Raw genomic sequence first — 26,133 nt, 5'->3', positions numbered from 1 at the left:
TCTCTTTGTATATGAAGAACATCCAACCTCCTTATTCAGAAGGACCTGTGGTCTTAGAGGATTTCCTATTCATTGTCAGTCAGCTTTTGTCTGGATGCCTGTGCTGGGCAAGGCATTGCTTTTGGCACTGTAGTGAAATAGACATGAAATATAATGGTCATCAGATATTTTACAGTCTGGTAGTGGAGGCTGGGGGTTCGGGAGGGGGAAGAGGAAAAACATGAGCAAAGACATGAAAGGCCAGAGTCTCACTGTTAGAGATCGTTAGTGAAGTGGGATTCTAAGTACCTCAAGGATTTGGGGGAAATTGTGAGATCAAGCGAATATTAGTGTTATATTGATAGAAGAGTAGTAGAAGATGGGGTTGGAAAGATAGTTTCATTGTGTATTGAGTAACTTGAACATTATCCAAGAAGTGTTTGAGAGTTGTTGAAAACATGAGCACAGTGCTAACATGATGTGTTAGTTTAGGAAGAATAATTTTATAATGGGACATAACTGGAAAGAGGGGGAGGCTGGAGGCAGGAAGATCTGTAGGTCAAATATTAGATTGGTAAATATAAAAGGATGAGGCAAGTAAGGGTTGAGAAAGTGGGAAGAACCAAGTCAAACATACATGTATATTTGCTATAAGGGAAGTTTTCAGTATGTCTTTGTTAAAGAGGACTGGCATGATTTAACAAAGCGAGTAGGGAGGAGGAAGAAAAAGTCAAAAGCTGAGATCCATGTTCCATGCCTGGATGGCTGAGAGTGATGGTACTATTGACAGAATAGGAATGTTTGCATGGGGAAGTGGCATGTTGTGTCTAAGATTACAGGAATTAATGAACATGGAAACACCTGCATCTCAGATGGTAGGGTTTGTGCACGTAGATGAAGATGTAGATTTGGGCGTCCTCTAGATATGATCTTTGAGACACCGAGAGTAGAGATGGTCTTTATGATGATAGGTTTGCACAGAGGCATCCATTTACTGAATGACCTTGGGCAAATCTCTTATCCTTGCTGAACTTTTAAAATTAATATAAAAATGGTTGGACAGAGGGTAGGGTACAGTAATGATGCTAATACTTACCCTAACTACTTTGCCAAATATTAAATGACAGGGTACAGCAATGTGCTTTTTAAAATCTGTAAACGACTACACAAATATATATTTGTGAATATTTTGTTACCAGTGGTAACCAAGTGTGGCTGGGGTTAGAAATACATTCTTTGGTTCTGTCTGAAACTGTCTCCTGCTTTTATTCTTGTGCTCTGAACAACTAAATTAACAGGTAAGCTCCTAATATCTTATAGTTGATAGTTTTCATAAATAAAAAGTAACTTTTCCCATTCAACTCACATTGATCCAGAAACCCTGATTTAATGGTCTTTCTTACTGGTTCCCAAAACATTTTAACCCAGGCTTCCATATGTTTTCTCTGTAGCCCAAAGATTAAAGTTGGGCTAAGCCTTTGGAAAGGAATTGAATAAAATTCTGAGGTCTTCTGTCTTCTCCAAGATAGCATTCTAAGGAGAGATATTTTTTGAGATTGTCTTAGCTCCTTAGGATTCTCAGTAAACTTACTTTGTTTAAGTAAGTTTTTGTGACAAAACAGATTCAAGCCCCATATTTTTTAAACTCTCAGAGTGTGAGGATAAAAGGAGACAATTGGATTGACCCAGGGACAGAGTCCACTAGGTGGTATGGTGGAAGGCCCACATCTGCTTATAAGGTCATAAGTACTCCTCGGCTAGGAAAATGCTCTTTCCGCACCCAGTCTAAGAGGAAAGATATGTCTTCTCTGTTTTACTCTCCTCTTTCCCCTATTTTCCCTCCTCAAAGACCAGCAGCAGCAGGATTTGGAAAATAAATAATGCAAGTCTTTTGCTAATAATTTCTGACGTAAACTATAACCATCTAGCCTGAAGTTTACTTGCCTGTTTTCTGAAATTTGGAGTTCAGAGAACTGCTGTTGAAGAGTAGAGAATCCTTCTTCGCCTGCAGTTGTAGTCACAGGATTTATATTACATAATAAAGGGAGAGCATGACCCCACCTTTCCTCCAGTGTGTTCCTTGCATAGGCAGCCTCTGCTTCCTCAGTGGTTTGGAGATTTGGGGATCTCTGATTGCTGCAGCACCGTGAAACAGGTAGTGGCTTGATTTAGTAAGCATCAGAAGGACTATTTGGTTAAACTTTTGCTGAGTCGTTTTCAAAAGGAAAGGAATTATTGAATGGGAGTATAGCAGAATGGATGGACTGTGTGGTGGATGGGTCCTGGTCTGATAAAGAGCTTGGGCAAAGGAATAAAGGGTCTTTCTTATCAAACAAAGGAGTCTCATGAAGTATACACATTGTAGAAACCTTTAAATTACCAAATCAGTGGTCCTTCCTCCCCGCTATTCCCTCCCTCTTTCTTTCAACTTTATTTGGGAATTAAGCTTCAAATGATTTATTTAAATTAGGGGCCAGGACAGTTACCACCTCTTAGAATTATAAATCTGGCACAGTTTAAAAACAGTAAAGAGAGAACCCAAGAAATCTGCTCACATGAGAGAAATGATGAGCATGAACCAGCAAAGATTAGGAAAGATCAAAATAAACCATGATATATGAATTATATAACAGTGTAAAGGTGTCAGCATTTCTTACCTCAAAAAATTTTTAGCCCTGGCCAGTGTGGCTCAGTTAGTTGGGCATCATCCCATGCAACAAAAGATTGCTGGTTCGATTCCCAGTCAGGGCCCATGCCCGGGTTGTGGGCTTGGTTCCTGGAAGAGGGTGTTTGGGAGTAGATATTCTGCTCTCACATCAGTGTTTCTCTCTCCCTCCTTTAAAATCAATTCTAAAAAAACCTTAAAATTTTTTAAAAACTATTTTTTGTTTTGGTAAAATAAACATAAATTTTGCCGTTTAAACCATTTTCAAGTGTACAATTCAGTGGCATTAAGTGCACTGACAGTCTTGTGTAACTATCACCACTGTCAATTTCCAGAACATTTTCATCATTCCAAACAAAAACTGTACCTATTAAACATGAACTCTCCCAGCCTCTGGTAACCTCTGTTCTACTTTCTGTCTCTCTGAATTTGCCTGTTCTTGTACTTCATATAAGTGAAACCTTGTAATATTTGTCCTTTTGTGCCTGGTTTATTTTACTTAGCATAATGTTTTCAGGATTCATCCATGATGTAGTATGTATCAGCATTTCATTCCTGAATAATGTTTTATTGTATATATGGAGCACATTTTGTCTATCTGTTCATCTGTTGATAGCCACTAGGGTTGTTTCTGTCTTTTGGCTATTGTGAATAGTGTTGCTATGGACACGGGTCTATCTGTATCTGTTTGAGCCCCTGCTTTCAGTTCTTTGGGGTATATATCAAGATGTGGAATTCCTGGATCATATGGTAATTCTGTGTGTAACTTTATGAGGAGCTCCTGAACTATTTCCAAGCTGTACCATTTTACGTCCCCACTAGCAATGCAAACAAGGGTTTCGATTTTTCCATGTTCTCGCCAACACTTGTTATTTTCCATTTATTGGACAATAGCCATTCTAATGGGTGTGTCTAAAATTTTTGACCATCTACTCTGATGAATGTTGGATGACTCAGAGTGCTGCTTGCCATTGTGAGGAACCAGTTTCCTCAAGTTACTAAAAGGGAGCAGTGGCCTAAGCCAGTGCCCTATAAGGGGATCTGCAGGGACACTGGCCATCCTAGACAGTACCTGCTTATTCATAAGACACTTTGATTTACAAAGAGGTTGATGGCAATCTTTTTTTCTCTATGTGGACTATCAGGGATCAGCTGAAACTCTCAGATTCAGAAGGGGCATAATTTAGGAGCACTTGGATATGTGTGAGTTGCCTGGGGGATACCAGTCAGCTCTAGGGTTCAGCTTTTAAAGATTGGGTTCGTGGTGTGAGCCATCCCAGGGAGGAGCTTTCGTAAGAAGTCCTCTGACCTTACTTACAATCTTACTTTACCTTTACCTTGTCTGATGTACATATTAAGCCTCAACATATTTTCTAGTGGAGAACCAAAAAGCCTAGGGTAGGACCTGGTGGAAAGGGCTATTATGAAAAAGATTGAAGCTCTGGGTGTCTTCAAGTGGTACCATTGTTGCTCATGAATCAGTCATTTGCCCATCTCATTGCTTCAGAGAGCTGTTTTTCTGTTACCAGAGTAGTATCTTTCTGTGCTGAGGAGCTGTTGAATAGCTTTGAATGAACCCTGGTATAGAAAGTCTGTTGATAAATATTATTTCTGATGGACCATAGTCTTCTCTCCCTTGAAAAACAGTTGGAGCTGGTGAGCTAGAGCTATAAATAAAAGGAAGTAAGGGGAATTAACTTAGTCTTTCCCCTAGTTTTTTTTTTTTTTTTTTTTTAAGAAACACTAGTCTTAAGTTCAGCTTGAGGGTAGAGTGGAGGATTTTATGATCAAATAAGTTTGGGACATGACATCTGTTCTATTTACCGATTGGTGATTTATAACATGCATTAAGCACCCAGCATCGTAAAGCTTCCAAGAAGTCCTGCATAAAGGCAGCATAACAGTTTGGTTTAATATGGTGTTTTCCAACACAACCCTTCTGTCCTTGGAACAACTATTCCTCAGGTCACATATTAGGAAATTAGACTACTGCTTTTGATTAAAAAAAAAATGTTGTTATTGACTTTTTAGAGAGAGAGGAAGGGAGAGAAAGATTGAAACATTGATGTGAGAAACATTGACTGGCTGCCTCCTGCATGCCTTCTACTCAGGATTGAGCCCAAAACCCGGGCATGTGCCCTGACCAGGAATTGAACCAGGACCTCTCAGTCCATGGGACAGTGCTCAGTCCACTGAGCCACACCAGCTGGGCTAGACTATTGCTTTTTATGGACATTAATATTAAAGCCTTGAGTAAAATAGGGATTTTCTTGAGCCCAAAGAATTGTGAAGGCATCCTGAAAAGCACGTTGTTATACCTTTCTCCTCGGTGTCACTTGGCCATCTAAGCATTGGTGTACCCTTTGTATACAGCTCCCTGGTATAGGAGACAGCTTTGGAGCAGTGTATAGTTATGGACAATTCTGTGCAATAGTAACTGCTGTAGAAGCTTTTTTTCCCTTCTACTTTTGGGTGGGGGATTTTGCTCTTCACGGTTGTTTCTCAATATATGTTTGGAAAGGTACCAAGCATTTCTGAGAAATGGGTGCAAAATGTTGGGGATGAGGATAGTTGTTGTGAACTTGGGTCATAAGTTTTAGAGACTACAAGAGTTTATTACTGAAAAGAGGTCCTAATGCTTGGGGTAGAGTTGGCTCTTTTCCCCCTCCTGCTACCCGAGAGACTAAGAGAGGCAACTAAGGACCTTGAACTATCCCAAGTGAACGAGCTCAACCCTTTACAGTGTGGATGCCTTCTTTTGGGAATGACTGTCTTTAAAACATTCAGCCTTGCTTCCAGTAGCTGTTACAGATGTTTAGTTTCTGAGCTGGACTAGCTGTGGGACAAGAAAGCATTGGCAAAATATACCTATTGGTAATAATCACTTTTAGATTTTATTACTACATCCTAATTTAATAAGTCATTTAATTCTCATCACATTCCTATTATATAGTTAAGGGAAGATAATTTTAATTCCTCAGTCTGGGAGCTGAGGCAAAAATTTAAGCTCTAATTTTTATTAAAAAATTTTTTTCCTTTACTGAGGCAAAAATTTAAGCTCTAATTTTTATTAAAAATTTTTTTTTCCTTTATTAATTTTTAGAGAGAGAGAGAAAGGGAAAGAGAGATAGAAACATCGATGAGCGAGGACATCGATTGATCGCCTCCTGCATGCCCCTCACTGGGGATCTGGCCCACAACCTGGACATGTGCCCTGACTGGGAATTGAACCGGTGACCTCTTGGTGCATGGGTCAGTGCTCAACCAGTGAGCCACACTGGCTAGGAAAAGCTCTAATTTTTAAATCTATTTAGTTTTAATTATAGGGTCAAAACTGGAATCCAGGTTTCCCATCTCCCAAACAAGTGGTCTTTTTGCTTACTGCATTGCCTGAAGTTTGCTTTGAGGCCAAGTGTCTAAATACACTTTTAAACAAATACTTAATATTTGTATGGAAGTGTTATGGCACAGAACATTTAGTAGCCAGAGATGAGAAAAATTAGGCTTAGAAAGATTGATCTGCTCAGTGTTGTATAGTTTGTAAGTGAAAGCTGCAACTAGCATTTAGCCCTTTTTTGATCTAGTGTTTTCCTGATAAACCAAGCTATTAGTAGATGGTATCTTTAGTAGATCTAACAAATATATGTTGAATACAGCTCAATCTCTTCTTGAGTTTTCAATCCTTGCTAGGAAGGGTACATTTCAGGTTTTACAGAGCATCGGACTTTTCTCCCTGATCTAGATTATAGACCAGGATTACACTGGCAAAGTTTGTTGAATACATCACTTGAATTTTGCCTTTTTGGGGTCTAAGTGATAGGTTTAGAAAATGCAACTGACCTGTTTCTCACAGGAATCAGGGGAAGAGTTAGGACTGAGACTACATAGCAGCAGTAGGACCAACCATGAAGCCACATAAAGAGAAGCTAGGCCAGAACTGGCCTTTGGCAGGAGAAGGGATCAATCCACTTAGACTGTAGCACTGGATTGAGATGCATAACCAAATTCTATTTCTACGCCCAGTCTGGGTACTTGATGGTGTTTCCCAGGCTAGAACAAAGAGCTCAGAATGACAACCCTCCAGAGGGGAGAGCCCAATGAAGAACCAGGAAATACAAATGGTAGTCAATGTATTAATCTAATGGAAAGCAACGATTGAGTCCCTTGTTGCCTATCTCTTATTTATTCAGCAAAAGATCTTTGAAATAATGTACCACTCTAACCTTTTAGCCTAAAGAGTGTATTAACTATAGAGGGCAGCTCAGCTTAAATTGGCTCTTACATCAATCTAAGAAATGATACTGCATCTAGACTGAATGAGAGCAAGGAGTTCAGTGTAGGCAGTGGTTGTCAGCTTTTAGGGAGGATCAGAGTCATCTGGAAGGCTCGTTAAAACATAACTGGGCCCCACTTCCAGAGTTCCTGCTTTAGTAAATCTGGACTAGGGCCCATGGTTTTGTACTTCTAACAAATTTCCAGGTTGATGCTGATGGTGCTGGTACTGGGATCGCACTTTGAGGATCAGTGATCTAGGAAAAGATGATGAAATGGGTATAGCTATTTAGTTCCTATTGATTAAGGCCTTCACAGAGGAGGAAAAAGGGAACTAACATTTAAGTCTCTACTGCAGTTAAGACCCTGTGCCAAGTTATTTGCAATCATTGTTTAAATTAACCCTGAAAACTGCTTTGCATAGTCCTTACCCCTGTTTCCACACCTAGCATACACATGTTTAAAACTTGAATAATTCTTACTCCAAGGACAGCTTTAACTTATAACTGAAAAAATAATGTTGTACATACCATTACAAATATGATTTTATTTAATGTGGAGGATATGTTAAATTATGTCGTTGACTATTATGTATTCATTGCTCTTCATGTAGCTTTATGAGCTATATGAAATGTAAATTAGCCCTGGCTGATTTGGCTCAGCGGTTAGAACATAGGCCTACGATCCAGAGAGACCCGGGTTTGGTTCCCACTAAGGGCACGTACCTCGGTTGCAGTTTGTACCCGGCCCTGGTTGGGTCGTGCAGGTCGCAATCACTTGATGTGTTCCTTTCTCATCGATGTTTCTCTCCCTCTCTCTCTCTCTCTCTCTCCCCCCCCTCCCTCTCCCTCTCCCCCTCCCTCCCTCCCTCCTTTCCTCTCTGTCTGAACAAAAAATGGAAAAATGTCCTTGGGTGAGGATTAAAAAAAGAAAAGAAATTTAGATTAATTTAAGAGTGATGATTATACAATAGATGGAATTAAATGTTGCGACATATTTTCTCATACAGAACATAAAATGAATGGGAGCTTTAACATTAGAATGATATATCACATCACAGGAAAAATTAGCCTATGTTAATATCTCAGGGTTTTTTCAAATGTTTCTAGTTGCTTATTGACCAATTCTATTTTAGAAACTAATAAAGGAAGGAATGGTAAATTTCAGAGTAGTTGGTAGAAAAGAACCAAATTCTTGATATTGCAATGACAAGACTTACTCCTTTAAAGTGTTCTTTGTTAAGGTCATTTTGAAAGGTCAGCTTGTTTTTAATGGTGCTCAGTGAAGTCACTGTGTGTTGTTGTTTGACAGATTCACACAGAAAAGAAAAGCAGGGAACCAAGCAGTTGAAGTGAAGGCACTCTGGGGAAACCTGCCATTTATTGTGAAAATCACCTTTGATCCTGAAATTAAAAGTAAAGCTGGAAAGGAATTTACAAACGAGAAAAAAAAGAAGTTTGGGATCGGACTTACAGGATCTGGGCTTGGAAATGCCTCAGGTAAATCATCCAGAGCAGGTACAAGGCTTTCTATTTTCCCACGGCAGAAAGTCAGTGTCATTGCTTCTGTAAGTTCTCCAGTTCTCCAGTTCTTAACACAACTTGATACGCTACCTTTTAAGACATTTTCCTTCTGATCTCAGATAGTTTTGAAGACAAGTTCTTTCCATTGCTTCTATTTCTTGCTTTGCTATACAGCTTTGAAGTTTAATGAGCTTGGCACGGGGAACATGATGAATAAAAAGTTATAGAAGGTGGACAGATCTGCTGGCTTTATGGTGGCTAAATCAACTCCCCTGAAAATTAATCTGCCACAGAATGCCTGTTTTTATCTTCTCTGTCCTTTGTATTTCCCAGTTCTTTCTTTTCACTCCTGTTGAATTTTAAAGTAGTTAAAAGAAAATGGTGTATGTCTTCCATACACATACACCTACACCCACATATCCAAAGGTAGGCAAAAGTAGGTTTACAGTCGTGAGTACATGAAAGTTTATTCTTGTATTATATGTTTTTCCATACAAATAATTGTAAACCTACTTTTGCTCACTCCTGTATATACCTCTCATAAAATATGTCTAAGAATGATTATAGCCATTTATATTACTACTTTGAGTACATCAGTTCTAGTTTCAGGCAATCACTGAAACAATAAATGAAGCCCTGTTCATTCCCACTCTGCATATCCAAACTTCTTTTCTCCCCCCTCCTTATTAGTTTTTACCCTCACCCCTTGGGGTGAGGGGAATCTAGAAATAATGAGAAGGCAGGGTTTCTTAGGTAGCTTTATGTGAAGCCAGGCAGAACTATGTCCTGAGCATAGGAAATCAGAAACTTGCTGGAACTGTGCAGTGACTTGGAGGCAGGCAGGCAGCCGAGGCAAAAAAAAGGGGATTTGCTGGCTGATGTTAAAACGACCAGTGGCCTGCCTCCACTCCAAACTCCCTGCCAAGTGGGCTGCACATACCCATTCAGAGTTATTTCCCATTCAAGGTTTAACTTGCTGTTTGTTGAGTACTTGAATTTAGGGCTATAAAACACTTAGTTTAAGTTTGTAGTCTGCTAGGGTTGAGGAAAATCAGAGATAAAAAAGAATGGGATGGGATAGGACGTCCCAATGAAGGAAAACATGATGAGAGAGTATGTGTGATAGTCTGTAGTAGGTGGAAGGTATTTGAATACAAAAATGTAAGCAGATAGACTAATAGTTTCTTAAAGATTCAGCAGAAACTTGCAGAAGAACAAAAAAGCAAAGAGGGAAATTTCATTTTTTCCCCCATCCTCTTCCTTCATGCAAATTTAAGTTCAAAGGGAGGCCTTTCATTTGTTTGGACCACTTTAGGAGTTTGAGCTCCGCCTTTACTCTGGAGCGATTTATAGAGATATTGAAATGGAAAAGGGGATAGGATAGATTAACTCTGGGTGCCAAGTCTTTTTTGCCTTTCTTATTTATTATAGAATGAATTGGTACCCTTTTCAGGAATTAGGATTAAAGCTACTGAGTTCACATCCAAGTTACTGATCTCACCCAGGAGATTTTTGGATATTTAGCTGATCATATCTCCATTTTGTTCCTAGAGGCATTTGTTGACTAGAGATGCCCACGTTTTCTTCCAGCTTGTTTTGGGAAACAAGATATTGGACTCGGGAGTACAGAGTTAGACTGGCCTGCTGCCTCCATAGACCCCAGGAAATGGCAGGGGTTCTCCTCTTCAAGGAGTTAGTACAGAGAGTATTAGAGATGGATTTGAAGAATATTTATAGCCTAATAAAAGTATTCATTAGTTAACTGTATACTGACTCGGTGGCTAAGTAAGCTTTAATTTTAGAGGTCAGGTAGTATGAACAATTGCCACTCTATTTCTTTCTCTTTTTTGCATCTTAGTTATTTTCCTAATATAAGACAATCGTTTAATGCTAGTTAAACCTCTTAAATGTACTAAATAGTAGAAGAAACACAGAATTGTTTTCTGAAAATAGTAGGTGTAGGTATGTGTAATAAATTGGTCCTGAGTAGTCTTTCGCATTTTAAAATGAAAATCTCTCTGTTGTAGCCTAGTGTAAGCGGAATGGATCCGCCTTTTGGGGATGCCTTTCGAAGCCACACTTTTTCGGAACAGACTTTGATGAGCACAGATCTCTTAGCAAACAGTTCAGATCCAGATTTCATGTATGAACTGGTAAGTAACATTTGCTTGTGTTGTTCTTTGATTTGCAGTAAAAGTGTTTTGATAAGAGTTATTTTATTCATAAATCCCCTAATGACAAAAAGGATGTGATTAGGCCAAATCTGATTCTTGTGACTGTCAGTCTAGTAAATTTTAGAAGGATGTATGAACCCATTGAAAATAGTAAGAAGACGCTCTGGCCGGTTTGACTCAGTGGTTAGAGTGTCAGCCCGCAAACCAGAGTCATGGGTTCAATTCTGGTCAAGGGCACATACCTTGGTTGTGGTTCAGTCCCTGGCCCTGGTCCAGGTCATGCAGGAGGCAACCAGTTGATGTGTCTCACATGATGTCTCTCTCCCTTCCCTCCCTCCCTCCCACTCAATCTGAAGATAAATGGAAAAATATCCTTGGGTGAGGATTAAAAAAGAAAGAAAGAAAATAGTAAGAGGAAAGGTTTTCCAAATATCTTTAGTCTGGTTTTTGATGAGGAGAATGGGAAGCTATCTTTTTTTATTGTTGTTAATCCTCACCCAAGGATATTTTTCCATCGACTTTTAGATAGAGTGGAAGGGAGGGAGGGGAACAGAAAGAAAGAAAGAAAGAACATCAGTGTGAGAGAGAACATCAATTGTGTGCCTCCTGCATGACCCCGACCGGGGCCGGGATCAGACCTGAAACCCAGGTACGTACCCTTGACTGGGAATTGAACCCACAAGGGCCAATGCTCTAACCGCTGAGCAAAACTGGCCAGGGCAAGCTATCTTTTTTTAATATGCTTAAAATGCTAAAGGACTTTTCAACTAGAAAATTTAGGAATGATAATATTGAGCAAAGCATATGACAGAGAGAGAATGACAGACAAAAAATAGCAATTCCAAGCAATTTCTGCTTTTTAACATAAAAATTTATGGCAAGCAGCCTTTCATGTTAGTCCATTAGAGCTTAACTGCATTCTTTGTAATGGCTGCACAGTCTTACTCACATTTTAAAAATTACATCTTATTCATAAGGAGTATTTTATTTGCCAAACCCAAGAGTAGTTACAGGGTCTTACCAAAGAGATTCTTCTGTGGCTGAGTTCCAACTCTCTTGGGATTGCTCTTTGTCTCTAACTTTAAGTTCCCATTTAAGAAGGCAGATTCTTCTATGATGAAGGTAAGATCTTCACTGTTTGCTTTGTAATTGAAGCTTGTTTCTAAGGAGTTCCCCAAATTCTTCTAGGTCAAAGATCAGGAAATGTAAACTTTTTTTTTCAGGAAGAGTGTTCATAGGAAAGTTTAAGAGGCCTTGATATTTGGACCATACTTAAACCTCTCAAGGGACATATTTTTTTCTTGCCCAAGGAAATGATATTGTATGGAATGGTAAAGTTTCATGTAACTAGCCTTTATCTTAAAATAAAACAGGCCAGAGTTCAAGTACTAGTTTATCAATTTGATATATGAAAGTGGATGGAGGTGAATATTTCCTAAAATATGGTGTGTAATTTTTTTAAAACATTTTTTTAGGATAGAGAGATGAACTACCAACAGAATCCTAGAGACAACTTCCTTTCTTTAGAGGACTGCAAAGACATTGAAAATCTGGAGTCTTTCACAGATGTCCTGGATAATGAGGGTGCTTTAACCTCAAACTGGGAACAGTGGGATACATACTGTGAAGACTTAACGAAGTACACCAAACTAACCAGCTGTGACATCTGGGGAACAAAAGAAGTGGATTACTTGGGTCTTGATGACTTTTCCAGCCCTTACCAGGATGAAGAGGTCATAAGTAAAACTCCAACTTTGGCCCAGCTTAATAGTGAAGACTCTCAGTCTGTTTCTGACTCCCTATATTACCCGGATTCACTTTTCAGTGTCAAACAAAATCCTTTGCCCTCTTCATTCCCTGGTAAAAAGATCACAAGCAGAGCAGCTGCCCCTGTGTGTTCTTCTAAGACTCTTCAGGCTGAGGTCCCTCTGTCAGACTGTGTCCAAAAAGCCAGTAAACCCACTTCAAGCACACAAATCATGGTGAAGACCAACATGTATCATACTGAAAAGGTGAACTTTCATGTTGAATGTAAAGACTATGTAAAAAAGGCAAAAGTAAAGATCAACCCAGTGCAGCAGAACCGGCCATCGCTGAGCCAGGTTCACGCAGATGCAGCAAAAGAGAATACCTGCTACTGTGGGGCGGTAGCAAAGAGACCAGAAAAGAAAGGGATGGAGCCTCTTCAGGGTCATGCCACTCCAGCTTTGCCTTTTAAAGAAACCCAGGAACTATTACTCAGTCCCCTGCCCCAGGAAGGTCCTGGAGCCGCTGCAGCAGGAGAGAGTAGCAGCCTTTCTGCCAGCACATCGGTCTCAGATTCATCCCAGAAGAAAGAAGAGCACAATTATTCCCTTTTTGTCTCTGACAACTTGGGTGAACAGCCAACCAAATGCAGTCCTGAGGAAGAGGAGGAGGACGAGGAGGATGTTGATGATGAGGACCATGATGAAGGATTTGGCAGCGAACATGAACTTTCTGAAAACGAGGAGGAAGAGGAAGAGGAAGAAGATTACGAAGATGACAAGGATGATGATATTAGTGACACTTTCTCTGAACCAGGTATTATAATGCTTAGAGGCTTACCAGACTGACCTTTCTCCTACTATCTGGAAATAGAAAGTTTTGCTATGGATGCTTTCTTTGACTTAGCTTGAGGATTAAATGACTTAATATCTTGTCTTGGCTATGAAATTGCTTTTTATCTATTCAGACAGTTCTAAAATAATCACTTTTGCTCATATAGTGATTCATATGCTGATTCCTCGAGGGCTACTTCTAAATTTATTTTATGCTAAGTGACCTGATTTATCACTCTCTTGAGCAGCTGTGCAAAGATGCCAAGAATTGATTGGCTTAAACAATATTTCTATGTATGCACGAGTCCCTCTGTTATTGTTGAGGTAAGTTAGGAGTCCCTAGAATGGTGAACCAAGAGATGATGGTTTATGTTACTCATGCCTATGACCAACAAAGCCTACTTAATGAATAATGTAAAAGAGAGCTTTTTCTTTGTACCTGCTGCATCTTTCATTCACACAGTATTTTTTCATTTAAGAAAAATACCTGCTATAATTGAATGAGCATGAAGGAGACTATTTTATTTATATATGGTGCTTTCAAATAAAGGGAGAGAGAAAGTGAAACCTGTGGGGAACTAGTCCACTTCAGCATTTATGTGCTTGGGCTGTTGCCGCTCTTGATTGTGCAGTTTATTTATGAAAATGACATTGCCAAGTGGAACATAGTTAATACACAAAGAAATGAAAATCTTCAAGTTTAAGCAAAGGTTATTTTCTTCAGAAATAATGTTGATACCATAACACCTACATAAAAAACTAAGTTATTAAAAAACCTTATACATTGTCAAAGAAAACTCTTCCTGTTTGTTATGATGATTGCTGGAATTTCCGGCAGTATAAACATTGGTATTTAATTTTTGGAAAGGTTTTTAAGGCATAGTAGCTGTATTGTAAGCACTGAAGCACTGTTACTGCTGAAAGATTTCTTTTAGTGCAATGTTTCTATTACACAAATGCTTAGATTGATGTATTTGATACAACCAAGTTGTTTGACTTGGTGGGGTTGCAAGTAAGGAAAAGGTACATAAGTTTAATGTGGAGGAAAGGGAGTTTTCTTTGGTTTACTTTAGAACTCTGTATAGTCTAGATAGAACAGTTGTCTTTCATACTTAACAGGAAAGTTTTCAACAAACTAATAAAATCTGCTTTGAGATGTTGCAAGGGAAGTTGTCTTTATAGCTGGTGGTCAAGTTACTTAGCCCCCTCCTGTAGGAAGACCAGAGTCGTCCTTAAGTGTGGCAGGTCAGACCTATTGCCTTGAGTTAATATTTAGAATTAGGATAGGAGGATAAGGGAAGGGTAAGACCAACAGGAGCTGGGTAATAACTAAGAGAAATGGAAAGTGGGGGGAAGGAAATGCCTTTGCCGGCTGGTGCTTAAAGGAATAGATAAATCAGTGAGTAAATCCCACTACCACCAACCAAGCAAGGACTATACTGTCTACGCCACTTCTGATTTTAGCTTTGCCTTGCCTTTTAACTCCACTTTAAATTCATGGTCTTTTGACTTTGACTTGGTTTCATGTTGAGAGGTGAGTGGGTGCATGAAGATAGACCATTTGGTTGATTGACCTTCATTTCCCTTTTCTCAGCCTTTGGCTCTGACAGGAAGGGGGAACCAGTGTTAGAGTGGGTATTGTCCTGTTTGCCATATTCCCTTGCTGGTGTTAAGTAGCCAACACAGCTTTAAAACAGAGATGGGTTAGCTGGCGCTCTGCAGGGTAAAGCTCTCCTCTTGGTGCTACTTAACAATGCTGAGTGTTTGCATGGCATTTAATTCACTCACTTCCAGTTGACTTCAAGTTAAACCTCATGGGTTACTATCACTTGGACAATTCTCACAAAAATTAAAGAATGACATTCTTTAACCACAAAACACAATTTTGTGGGTTTTATTCATATTTGCTAATAAAAATTTCCCTTTTTCTTGAAAGAAAGAGCTAAACAAATGACTTTAGGGATGCAAAAGTGAATTATTGGTGAGCAGCAGGAAGAAATTCTTTGAAGCTGAAAAGTGGGAATAGTTATAGTTACTTCTATAAGTGCTAGTTTTAGAGTGGGTTGATTGGTTTAATTTGCAGCAGACAGTTTACAAAGGCCCTTTTGTGATGACTAGTTCCCTGGATGCTGGTTCTTGGCAATCGGCTACTACAGTGCCCAAGCCTACAAAGCTCCAGGAGAGGTGTAAATGGAGTTTCAGTCCCAACGCTGGACTGACTCCCAAGTTTTAATAGAGCCTATTCTGTGGACAGCTACACTGTTTGGGGCCATGGAGTTACATGGTTGTATGACTGAGAATTGGGCCTCCAGAATGAGAGTTTATTTTGTAATCCCTACTAAACATTTTTAGGATTGACTGTACCAGTTTAATGACAGTAGTCCTCACTAACCAAAGATATGTGATTGGAATTTCAGGCAATAAGGAAGCCTTTTTTACTTCCTTTGATAGTCATGTCAGGAAAGAATGAGTTAGATCAGTGCATGGCGATCCATCAAATGAAAAAGAAAAGGGAAGAGGCTTGGTGGGAAATGTTGCATTAAACAAATCATTGATTTGTTTAAAAAAATTTTTGAGTGCCTCCTTCTGCGTCAGGCACTGTGTGTATTAGGTATTAGCTACACAGAGATGAGTAGAATAGGTATGATCCTTGCCTTCATGGAGCTCGGAGTTGAGTGGGTTATTGTTGTGATTTCTGTCTTCTAATACACGTATGTGTGCTGTGACATGGCAAGAGATTCAGGATGAGTTTCTTACAACTTATTTGACCATAAAACTCACTTGGGGATGAAGACATATCTGACAGTAATAGTGTTTCTCAGAACATACTTTGAGAGATATTTGAAGACATTAAATGCTAGATCAGTGATCTGAGAATATACTTTTTCTGCATTTTATTGGATCATGATAGTCTGTATTGAAAGGTGGATGAATTTAGCTAACAGATCCATTGTTGGGGTTCGTGTGCGTGCATTGTGGTGAATTTGTGGTGTATGCTATTAGAAAATGTGAACATATTATGTCAGAGAAAACTGATGACCCTTTAAATACTTTTTAAAAAGACTGAACATATATAAATAAATAAAACTGGTAACTGCCTGTCCAGTGTGGCTCAGTGGATTGAGCATCGTCCCTTGGGCTGAGAGGTCCTGGTTTAATTCCTGGTCAGGGTGCATGCCTGGGTTTTGGGCTTGATCCCCCAGCAGGGGGTATGCAGGAGGCAGCCAAACAGTCGATGTTTTTCTCTCACATCTTTGTTTCTATCTCTCTCTCTCCTTCTCTCTCGCTAAATAAATAAATAAATAAATAAAACGTATTTAAAACTGGTAACCAATTTAGATCAGACAGAAGAAATCAAAATCGTCATGACTCTTTGAATTTAGCGTGGAATGCATGTGAAAAAATCCATTTAGACTATTTAACTGGATAGCCACAGAGAAAGTGGGAAGCCCAGTTGGAGATAATCTCCCTGAGTCATGGGGCCTAAGTCAGTCCCAGGCTCTGCCCAATCACTTAAACTCTCCATGAGTGTGTTTCTTTGTGAAAAGGGGATTAATGATCTCTTCCTACCAGGTTCTTATAAGTCTGAAGTGAAGTATCTGTAAGTGAAATATGTAAGTACAAGTTGCTAGCTAAGTGAACATATCAAAGTGTTGGGGAATGGGTTCACCCTCCTTAAGTCTACACTTCTGTAAGTTCTGACAAGTGCATGTAGTCACGTACCACCACCACCTGAGGAAGTGGTATATAAAAAAGTTGCCCTGATGCTCTGGTTAGAATAGACTTAAATGTGGAATACCAGTTCTTGACATTGGTAGGAAAATGGGAGTGTTTAGGTTAGTCCATCTGCCAGTGTTGAGGTATTCCCAGGCATATGAGGATAATATCTGTGAGCCAGTAATCTTTGCAAGCCAGTAGTTTTTGCTTGGCCTGGTGGATCAAGAGCTTATTTATTTATTTATTTATTATTATTTGTTTAATCTTCACTTGAGGATATTTTTTCCATTGATTTTTAGATAGAGTGGGAGGGAGGAAGGGAAGAAAGAGAGAAATATCAGTGTGAGAGACACATCGATTGGTTGCCTCCTGCATGACTAGGCCAGGGATCGAACCTGCCACTGAGGTACATGCCCTTGACTGGGAATTGAACCTGTGACTCTTTGGTCTGTGGGCTGACTCTCTAATTGCTAAACCAAACTAGCCAGGGCACAAGGGCCTTTTATTTTATTTTTTTCTTTATTGATTTTGAAAGAGAGAGGAAAGGAGAGGGAGAGATAGAAACGTAGATGAGAGAGAACATTGACTGGCCGCCTCCTGCATGCCCCCCACTGGGGATTGGGCCTGGACATGTGCCCTGACTGGGAATTGAACTGGCGACCTCTTGGTGCATGCATGTGTCGACGCTCAACTACTGAGCCACACTGGCTGGGAGCAAGGGCCTTTTTAAAAAGGCCATTTTGGGTGGCACAGTGTGGCCCTTGCACCTTTTCTAAAGCTAGGTGGAAAACTGAAACAAGATAAAATCCTTCAGTTTGTAGTGAAACATTCTTTCAAGCAAATACAGTTGGCCCTCGCTTATCGTGGTCAGTTCCAGACTCAACCGCGATAAATGAATTTCTGCCAAGTAGGATTCTTTATGTACTATACAGTCGTCCCTCACCACTTCGCGCTTCCACTTTCTCGGCTTCACTCTATCGTGGATTTTAAAAACCGCTAACAAAGCTAACACAACTTTTAAAAATCGAACTTCTAGATATTGTTGTGTCAGTGAACTTGTGCATCAGTTCTTAAAGAAGAACCTAAGGTTTGTGGTCAAACTGTTTGTGATTCATTCTAAAGACCCACAGGTACACTCTAATGTTGTCAAATACTTGTTCTGACTGTTGCCTCAAAATCATTCTGTTCTCTGAATCGATTCTTTTTTTTTTTCCTGAGGGGTGGTTAATCCCCATCCAAGGATATTCCTCCGTTGATCCTTTAGATAGAGTAGAAGGGAAGGAGGGAGTGGGGGGTGGAGAGAGAGAGAAAAACATTGACATGAGATTGAACCTGCAACCCAGGCATATGCCCTTGTCCAGGAATCCGAGACCCTTTGGTCCGAGTTCTAACCCCTGAGTCAAACCATCCAGGCATGAAATTGATTCTCTTTTTAAAGGTTATGTTTATTGAGGTATACTTTTCACATAGCAATATTCACCCTTTTAAGTGTGTTTTGGCAAATGCATGTTATCACGTAGCCACAGTCAAGATACAGAAGAATTTGATCACCCCCCCAAATTTCCCTCCTGTTCCTTTAGTTAGCCCCTCCTTGCACCCCCAACTCCTGGCAACCACTTTGTCCCTATAATTTTACCTTTTCTAGAATGTTGTATAAGGAATTATATTCTTTTTTTTTTTTTATCCTCACCCGAGGACATTTTTGCATTTATCTTCAGATAGAACGGGAGGGAGAGAGGGAAGAAGAGACAGAGAGAAACATCGATGTGAGAGAGACACATCCCCTGATTGGTTTAATGCCACTCTCACAACCCCAACCCGGGCCAGGGATGAACTACAACTGAGGTATGTGCCCTTAGTGGGAACCGAACCTGGGACTCTCTGGTCCGTGGGCCGACGATCTAACCGATGAGCCAAACTGGCCAGGGTGGAATCATATTCTTAATTAATTTTTAATCTGAAGAAAATTCTAATTTTTCCCCCCCAGATGCTCAGATGTCATCACTTCCTTAGTGTCAATTCCAGAGGAGTCATGTTTTTAAGAGACAAAGTGGTCATTTTGCTTGGCCAGTGCCGCCCAATTTTTTCTGGCCACCTTAGGTTTAGGGTTGTGTACATCCTGTGCATAACCCATTCTCACTACCTCAGGTACTTAGCCCTAAATACATGGAGTACAGACACGGTTGGTGTTCTCTGAGGTTATCTGAGATTGACAGGTCATCCTGTATTGGGGCTGATCAATCATTCTAGCAGCTCAGAATTAAGTGTTTTCTGAAACTTCCCGTTAGTAAGGAAAATAACTTAAAAAGCAAAGCAAATGCAAATTGTTTTCAGTAAAATATTAGAATAGGCATATAAGTTTTTTTTTAATAGTTTGTGTGGGAATTGTCATTTGTATACTTTTACAAAAGGGGTGGGGTGATAGGTCAGCGGAAAACCACTGCTGCTTCACAAAATTCTGCTTAGTTGGATACTACTCCAGAAATACACACAGCTTTCTGTCTGGGGATGTTCCAGAGGCATAAATATTAAAAAGAGGACATTTAAGATCACAGTATAGTAGCTGAGTACCATTATCTCATGGTGCTTTTGATATTCTTATAGGTGTGTTTCATTATTCTCTCAGTCTTCTGTGAAGTTACAAACAAAGTGTCATATACTAACTTACAAAAACCAAAGAGAAACCCCAGGAAGATAATGTAGTTATCTGTGTTTTTGATTTCTGAATATTTTATGAGTTAGGGATTTCTATTTTGTGTGTGTGTGCCCCTATCAGGAACCAAACCCGGGACTCTCTGGTCCGCAGGCCGACGCTCAACCGCTGAGCCAAACTGGCCAGAGTGAGATTTCTATAATTTTTAAATGTTTTTATTTATTTTTTAGAGAGAGAGGAAAGGGAGAGAGAGATAGAAACATTGATGTGAGAGAGAAATGTCGATTGGCTGCCTCCTGCATGCCCCACACTAGAGATTGAGCTTGCCACCCGGGCATGTGCCCTGACCAGGAATGGAACTGGGACCTCTCAGTCCATGGGCTGACACACAATCAGCGAGCCACACAGGCTGGGCGAGATTTCTGTATTAAATGTTTTATGGACCTGGTTTATTATCTTTGGCATGCCAGTGATAAATAGTGATGTTTCCAGATGAAAGGAAATGTATTAAGTGACAAATAGAGGTATCTTTTTGTTTGTTCTGATTGGTTTATTGAAACTTATGGAACTTAAAAATTGGGGTCGGGGCTTTCTTTTTTTTAAGGCTATGAAAATGATTCCGTGGAAGATCTGAAAGAAATGACTTCAATATCCTCTCGGAAGAGAGGTAAAAGAAGGTACTTCTGGGAGTATAGTGAACAACTCACACCATCACAGCAAGAGAGGATGCTAAGGCCATCTGAATGGAACCGAGACACCTTGCCAAGTAATATGTATCAGAAAAATGGCTTACATCATGGTAAGAGGGGATTTCAGTCAAATATTTTGTGTCACTTTGCAGAGAGATACTAAACCATAATGTTTAATCATTGTATTTAAGTGCTCAACCCTTCCTAGCAAACAGGAGAGGGGAGCAGTGGAGCTGCTGTGTTTGCTATAACCACTATTCACTCACAAATAGCTTTTACCGGGGTTTAGAGCCATCACTTAAACAGGGAGGAAGGCCTCTGTAGAAGCGATTTAATTTCTAGTCGCTTCCAGGAAATGATCAGGAGACCGCTGACTCCTCACCTACCACAGCTACTGTAAACCAGAAGGGTTGGGAAGGAAGAGAATGGGCTCCAGCCTTCACCTCCATTCTCATCCAGTCTTCAGGCCTAATATAAATTGGGAGATTGGGGTCAACACAATAGTGGGAGGAAAGAGAAGGGTAAGGAAAAGAAAGGAAGAAAATAATTGTAAGAAAAGAAATGTAGAAAGAAGAGTAGAAAATAGGGGTTGGGAAAAGCTTACTATCTTAGGTCAAATTTCAAATTGTGAACCCAAGACACTGTAATTAAGTAGAATTTCTTCTGCATAAATGTTATTTTTACATCCAAAATCTGTTCCATAATTTTACAGTAATCCAAAGTGGAGAGCACTGGTAGGTTTAAACTAGTACACAGATTATGACTATTATTATTATTATTATTATTTTTAATCCACACCTGAGGATATTTTTTCCATTGATTTTCAGATAGAGTGGGAGGGAGGAAGGGAGAGAGAAACATTGATGTGAGCAACCGAGATACATGTCCTTGACCAGGAATCGAACCTGAGACTCTTCGGTCCTAGAGTTGACACTCTAAACACTGAACAAAATTGGCCAGGGCTCAGTATACAGTATAATAATCACTCATGCTACAGATTTAAGTTGCTAAGCATTTTTGACACTGGAATTGTACTAGAGTATATTTGGGTGTCATTTTCCCCTTTCCACTGGTACCTAGGTCTATACTTGACTGTCTCTCAGTGAATAAAAACCTAGTTTTTGCCTTCAGATCAGATTTTCTAGCACAGTGAAAAGACAGGACTAATAAATAGGTCCAGATAGCATGTGGCGAGTACTAGGATTGTGTGGTCTATTGTAGTTCTGAGGACAGAGCCATCCCTCTTGCCTGCAGTGATAGGGCAGGACCCCTGGAGTCTCTGTGATGTTATGTGCCAAAGAGAGCAAAGAAGACCTTTCAAAACAGACAGCTTTTACTTGGTGGACTTTTGAGTCCAACACAAGACAAATTTTCAATCAGAGCATCAAGCATCTTGGTTTGGGTTAAATCTCCAAAATGTTTTTCTGACCATATATTATACCCTAGCCCTGATTTTTGTGTGCCAGTGAACTTGCACTCCAGTCCTAAAGTTTGAGATGCTTATGACTGCCATGCATATGGTAAGAATCTGGGGCTGGAAACCTTGAGGTGAGAGGGACTTGCAGAAGCCTGGAGCTGCACCACATTACAGTGTCCCCATTTCTTGCAATCAAAAGGCGGGAAGGAGAGGAGGCTAGCCCTTCCAGCATAGGTTGTTGACATTCTGAGACTTCTGAACCAGAAAAAGGCAGGGAGAGGGGTAAATACGGCTGTAGAAATGTATCTCTTATTAAATGAAATGATGTAAATTAAACTTCTTTTAAACCATTTATAGGAAAATATGCAGTAAAGAAATCACGAAGAACTGATGTAGAAGACCTGACTCCAAACCCTAAAAAACTGCTGCAGATAGGCAATGAACTGCGGAAACTGAACAAAGTGATTAGCGACCTGACTCCAGTTAGCGAGCTCCCCTTAACTGCCCGGCCACGGTCAAGGAAGGAAAAGAATAAGCTGGCTTCCAGGTAAATGTTGGTCATGTTCACTCGTGTGAACAAACTCCAGTAGGTGAGGTTAGACTTGCAGTGAGCTTGTAAAAAAGCCCATCTGACCTTTCACCATTTATTCAGAAATAGACTTATATATACTACGAGAGAATTATAATTTTTCCTTTGAAAATAAAAGGCGGTATTTATGCTTGATGGAAAAAAATTTTCAAGGCAAGAGGTGAACGGACTCAAGTCTTGTGTAACACTGAAAATTTTTATCATAGCTTTGTGTTTTGTGGTTATTAAAATTATTCCCTTTTAATGTACACTTCTATGAGTTTTGACAAACACACGCTGATCGTATAAGCACTGCCACAGTCAAGATTTTGAACATTTTCGTCACCTTAAAAAATGTCCTCATGGCCCTTTGTAAACCCTTCTCCCGCCCCTAACTCCTCACTACCACCAATCTGTATTCTGTCTGTACAGTTTGCATTTTCTAGAATGTCATATAGATGGAGTCTTACTGCATATAGCCGTTGACTCTGAGTTCTTTGATTTAACATGATGTGTTTGAGATTCATTCATGTTGTTGTGGGGAGTAATAGTTTGTTCCTTTTTACTGCTGAGTTGTATTCCTTTGTGGGGATGTACTACTGTTTGTCCATTCACCAGTTGAAGGGCATTTGGGTTGTTTCCAGTTTTTGGCAATTATAAGTAAAGCCACTGTAAACATTCATGTAGAGGTGTTTGTGTGAATATGTTTTCATCTCTCTAGGGTATGTTTACTTTGATAAGAACCTGCCTAAGTAGCTATCTCCTAAGTAATAAAGCAATTTTATAAAATATTACTATTTTCCAGAGTATCTGTTTGTACTGTTTTACATCCCCACCAGCAATATATGAGGATTCTGTTTACTTCACAACACTTAATATTGTCAGTTTTTGTTTATTTCAGTGTACTTGGTCATAGCGTTATTTCTGAATATGCTTAAAAGTTTTTTTAATCAGTTTGGGTAAATGATTGTATTGTGGGTTTTTGATAAATGAGTTACATAATATAAACATTGGTAGGCAGTAGTTTTTGGTTGCTATTAAAAAATGTCTGTCAGCAGCAAAGAGAAGTATATCCTGAATGTTGACTTTAAAAAGGTGAACTAATTGCTTCTTCCTTTCACAGGGCTTGTCGGTTAAAGAAAAAAGCCCAGTATGAAGCTAATAAAGTGAAATTGTGGGGCCTCAACACAGAATATGGTAAATCTAAACTTTTAAGAATTTTATTAAGCTCCTGTTACTTTGCTTACCACTCTGTTTTTCTTTGGTTTTATTATTTGCTTTCCCTATATTTTGCCCAGTTTTAGGCCAGCCTCCTTTTTGTTAATCCATTCAGTAAGCTACATGCTCTTACTCATTCCTGTCTTAGTGTGAGTGTCTATCAGTGGCTCCTCAGCCAGATCTCATCTCTGCCCTAAAGAGGTTGTCTACTTATGAGCATAGTAATTTCTTACTTTTGTTTTTCAGTGGTGTTGTTGGGTTAGCCAAATATATTGACTAATGTTTATTTTAGCCTATGAGTGGATAGTTTAGATCTCTGGTTTACAGTCTGACTGCTCATTAGATTCGTCTGTGTATATGTTGAAATACAGATTCCTAGGCTTCTCCCCAGATCCTGTGAATTGGAATCTGTGCAAGGAGAACCCAGGAATTTACATTTTAACACCACCTTAATTACTTTTATGCAGCCATCCTAGCATATATTTGGGAATCATTGGTTTAGATCAGTACTTCCCAATCTTTTACGTTCATGGCACAAGTAGAAAATTATCATCTCTAAGGCACCCTGAAATATAAAAGTAGGCTGCTCATGGGAAGAGGCCCCTGTGGGCTGAGAAGACCATTCTCATGTACCTGGAACCCTTTATAGCACACTGTTGGAAAGCTCTGCTTGAGTTGTGTCCTCCTTTCTCCCTTGCTGTTACTGTTCCTTAAGCTTGGTATTGTAAGAGTTTGCATGTTCCTTTGCCTCTAAAATTGTCCACTTCCTTGTGTAACTCTAAGTTGTTTCAAAAAATGAAACAGTGGCAAAAGGTGGTGTTCTAGAGATTTTCTTAAGTCTAGCATAATGTCTGGCACATAGGTGCTCATAAACTTTGTGTAGTTTTTCTTAATCCTTGATCTTGATTATCTTTGTTTCTATTTGTGAGGGCAGTGAGAGGATTCCCAACTGTGAAGTTTACAACTTGTTAAATGAACTGATATTTTTATTTATCAGTGGCCACTCTAATCAAGGTAAATGAATTAGGTAAAAATAATAGTTGGCTTCTTGGAATGGAAGTCTACCCCATTTTCCTATTATTCTTTCTTGCTATTGAAGCATTTTGATCATGAGCTCTGTGAGTATGTATAGATATAATTATTGCAATGTCATGGTGTTCGTATGTCTTTTAGAACCCAGCTAGCTCACACTGCAGGGGGGTGTGGTGGGCCACCGGAGGCCTTCTGGGTCTGTGTTTCTTTGGACATATGTTGGCATCTATCTCTGTGTTGTTCAGTTAATGTATTTACCTATAATTATATACATTTCTGTGGCTATATATTTTTGCATTTGTATATATGCACCTTTGTTAAATCAATTGGCCATGTATATATGGGTCTACTTTTGGACTCTATCCTGTTCCATCAATCTGTCTACCTTTATATAAACTATCTTGATTGCTGTATTTTATAGTAAATCTTAAAGTCAAGTAGTGTTAGTCTTTGCTAGTCCTATAATTTTGTTCTTTCCTTTCAAAGTTGTTTTGCCTATTCTAGGTCTTTTTAGAATTAGTTTATTACCTCTTTAAAAAAAAATTCTAACAAATTTGTTTAGGATTGCTTTGAATCTGTAGGATCAATTTGGAGAGAATTGCCATCTCAACAGAATGGAGTCTTCCAATCCATGAACTTGGTATCTCTTTCCATCTAGTTGAGTCTTTCATTTCTCTCCACCTTCTTTTCAGTATAGAGTGCTTGAACATCTGTTGTGAAATTTATTCCTGGGTATTTTATATTTTTGGTACTTCTATAAATGGAATTTCTTTTGAAATTTTACTTTCAAACTTTTTGCTGCTTATAATAAATGCATATAAAGTGGATTTTTAGTATTACTCATGTATCTTATCTTGCTAAATTTGTTTATCAGTTCTAGTAGTAGGTATGTAGATGCCCTGGGATTTTCTATTGAAGCAATTACCATCTTCAAATAGGAAAGGTTTTTTTTTTGTTTGTTTTGTTTTGTTTTTTTTTTATCCTCACCTGAGGACATTTTTCTATTTTTTGTTCAGGTAGAGTGGGAAGGGGAGAGAGGAAGAGAGAGAGAAACATCGATGTGAAAGGGACACATCGAGTGGCTGCCACCCGCACGACCAACCAGGGCCGGGGACAAACTGCAACCGAGGTACATGCCCTTAGCGGGAACCAAACCCGGGTCTCTAGGGACCGCAGACCGACGCTCTAACCGCTGAGCCAAACCGGCTAGGGCGGAAAGGTTTCTTTTTTAAATCCTCACTGGAGGATATGTTTTTATTGACTTTAGAGAGGTTGGGGCAGGGAGGGGGGGACTGGCAGGGGGTACAAAGGGAGAGAGAGAAACATCGTGAGAGAGAAACAACAATCATTTACCTTCACGTACATGCCCAGACCAGGGATTGAACTGGCAACCTTTCGGTGTACAAGATCGATGTTCCATCCAGCTGAACCACACTGATCAGGGCTAATTAGGGAAGGTTTTATTTCTTCCTTTCTGATCTTTATGCCTTTTATTTCTTTTTATTGTCTTATTGCATTGTCTAGGACATTGAATATAAGTGGTGATTGCCTTATTTGTAATCTCGGTGCCAGTTGGGTGGGACTATCACTTTTTTTTTCTTTATTGATTTTAGAGAGAGAGTGAGGGAGAGAGAGATAGAAACATCG

The 26,133-nt window shown here is 39.5% G+C and overlaps 1 protein-coding gene across 3 annotated transcripts in view; it reads left to right on the top strand.

Annotated features, from left to right (window-relative positions):
- The window catches only part of CREBRF (CREB3 regulatory factor), a 48,080-nt gene that overhangs the window by 10,439 nt on the left and 11,508 nt on the right, over positions 1–26,133 (top strand). The window contains exons 1-7 of one of the 3 annotated variants that reach the window (XM_036281991.1): positions 6,949–7,195; positions 8,228–8,433; positions 10,467–10,592; positions 12,089–13,175; positions 20,167–20,361; positions 22,026–22,215; positions 23,360–23,433. In XM_036281991.1, coding sequence (XP_036137884.1) covers positions 8,407–8,433; positions 10,467–10,592; positions 12,089–13,175; positions 20,167–20,361; positions 22,026–22,215; positions 23,360–23,433 — 1,699 coding nt within the window. In that variant the 5' untranslated portion in view covers positions 6,949–7,195; positions 8,228–8,406. Of the gene's footprint in view, positions 1–6,948; positions 7,196–8,227; positions 8,434–10,466; positions 10,593–12,088; positions 13,176–20,166; positions 20,362–22,025; positions 22,216–23,359; positions 23,434–26,133 lie in introns of those variants that run through there. The other 2 variants (XM_036281992.1, XM_036281990.1) reach the window with 2 other exon arrangements.

Source organism: Molossus molossus, unplaced genomic scaffold (assembly GCF_014108415.1).
Source record: "Molossus molossus isolate mMolMol1 unplaced genomic scaffold, mMolMol1.p scaffold_m16_p_4, whole genome shotgun sequence".
Taxonomy (NCBI): domain Eukaryota; kingdom Metazoa; phylum Chordata; class Mammalia; order Chiroptera; family Molossidae; genus Molossus; species Molossus molossus.
Note: the sequence above shows the minus strand (reverse complement) of the source record. Positions and strands in the feature narration are given on the sequence as shown.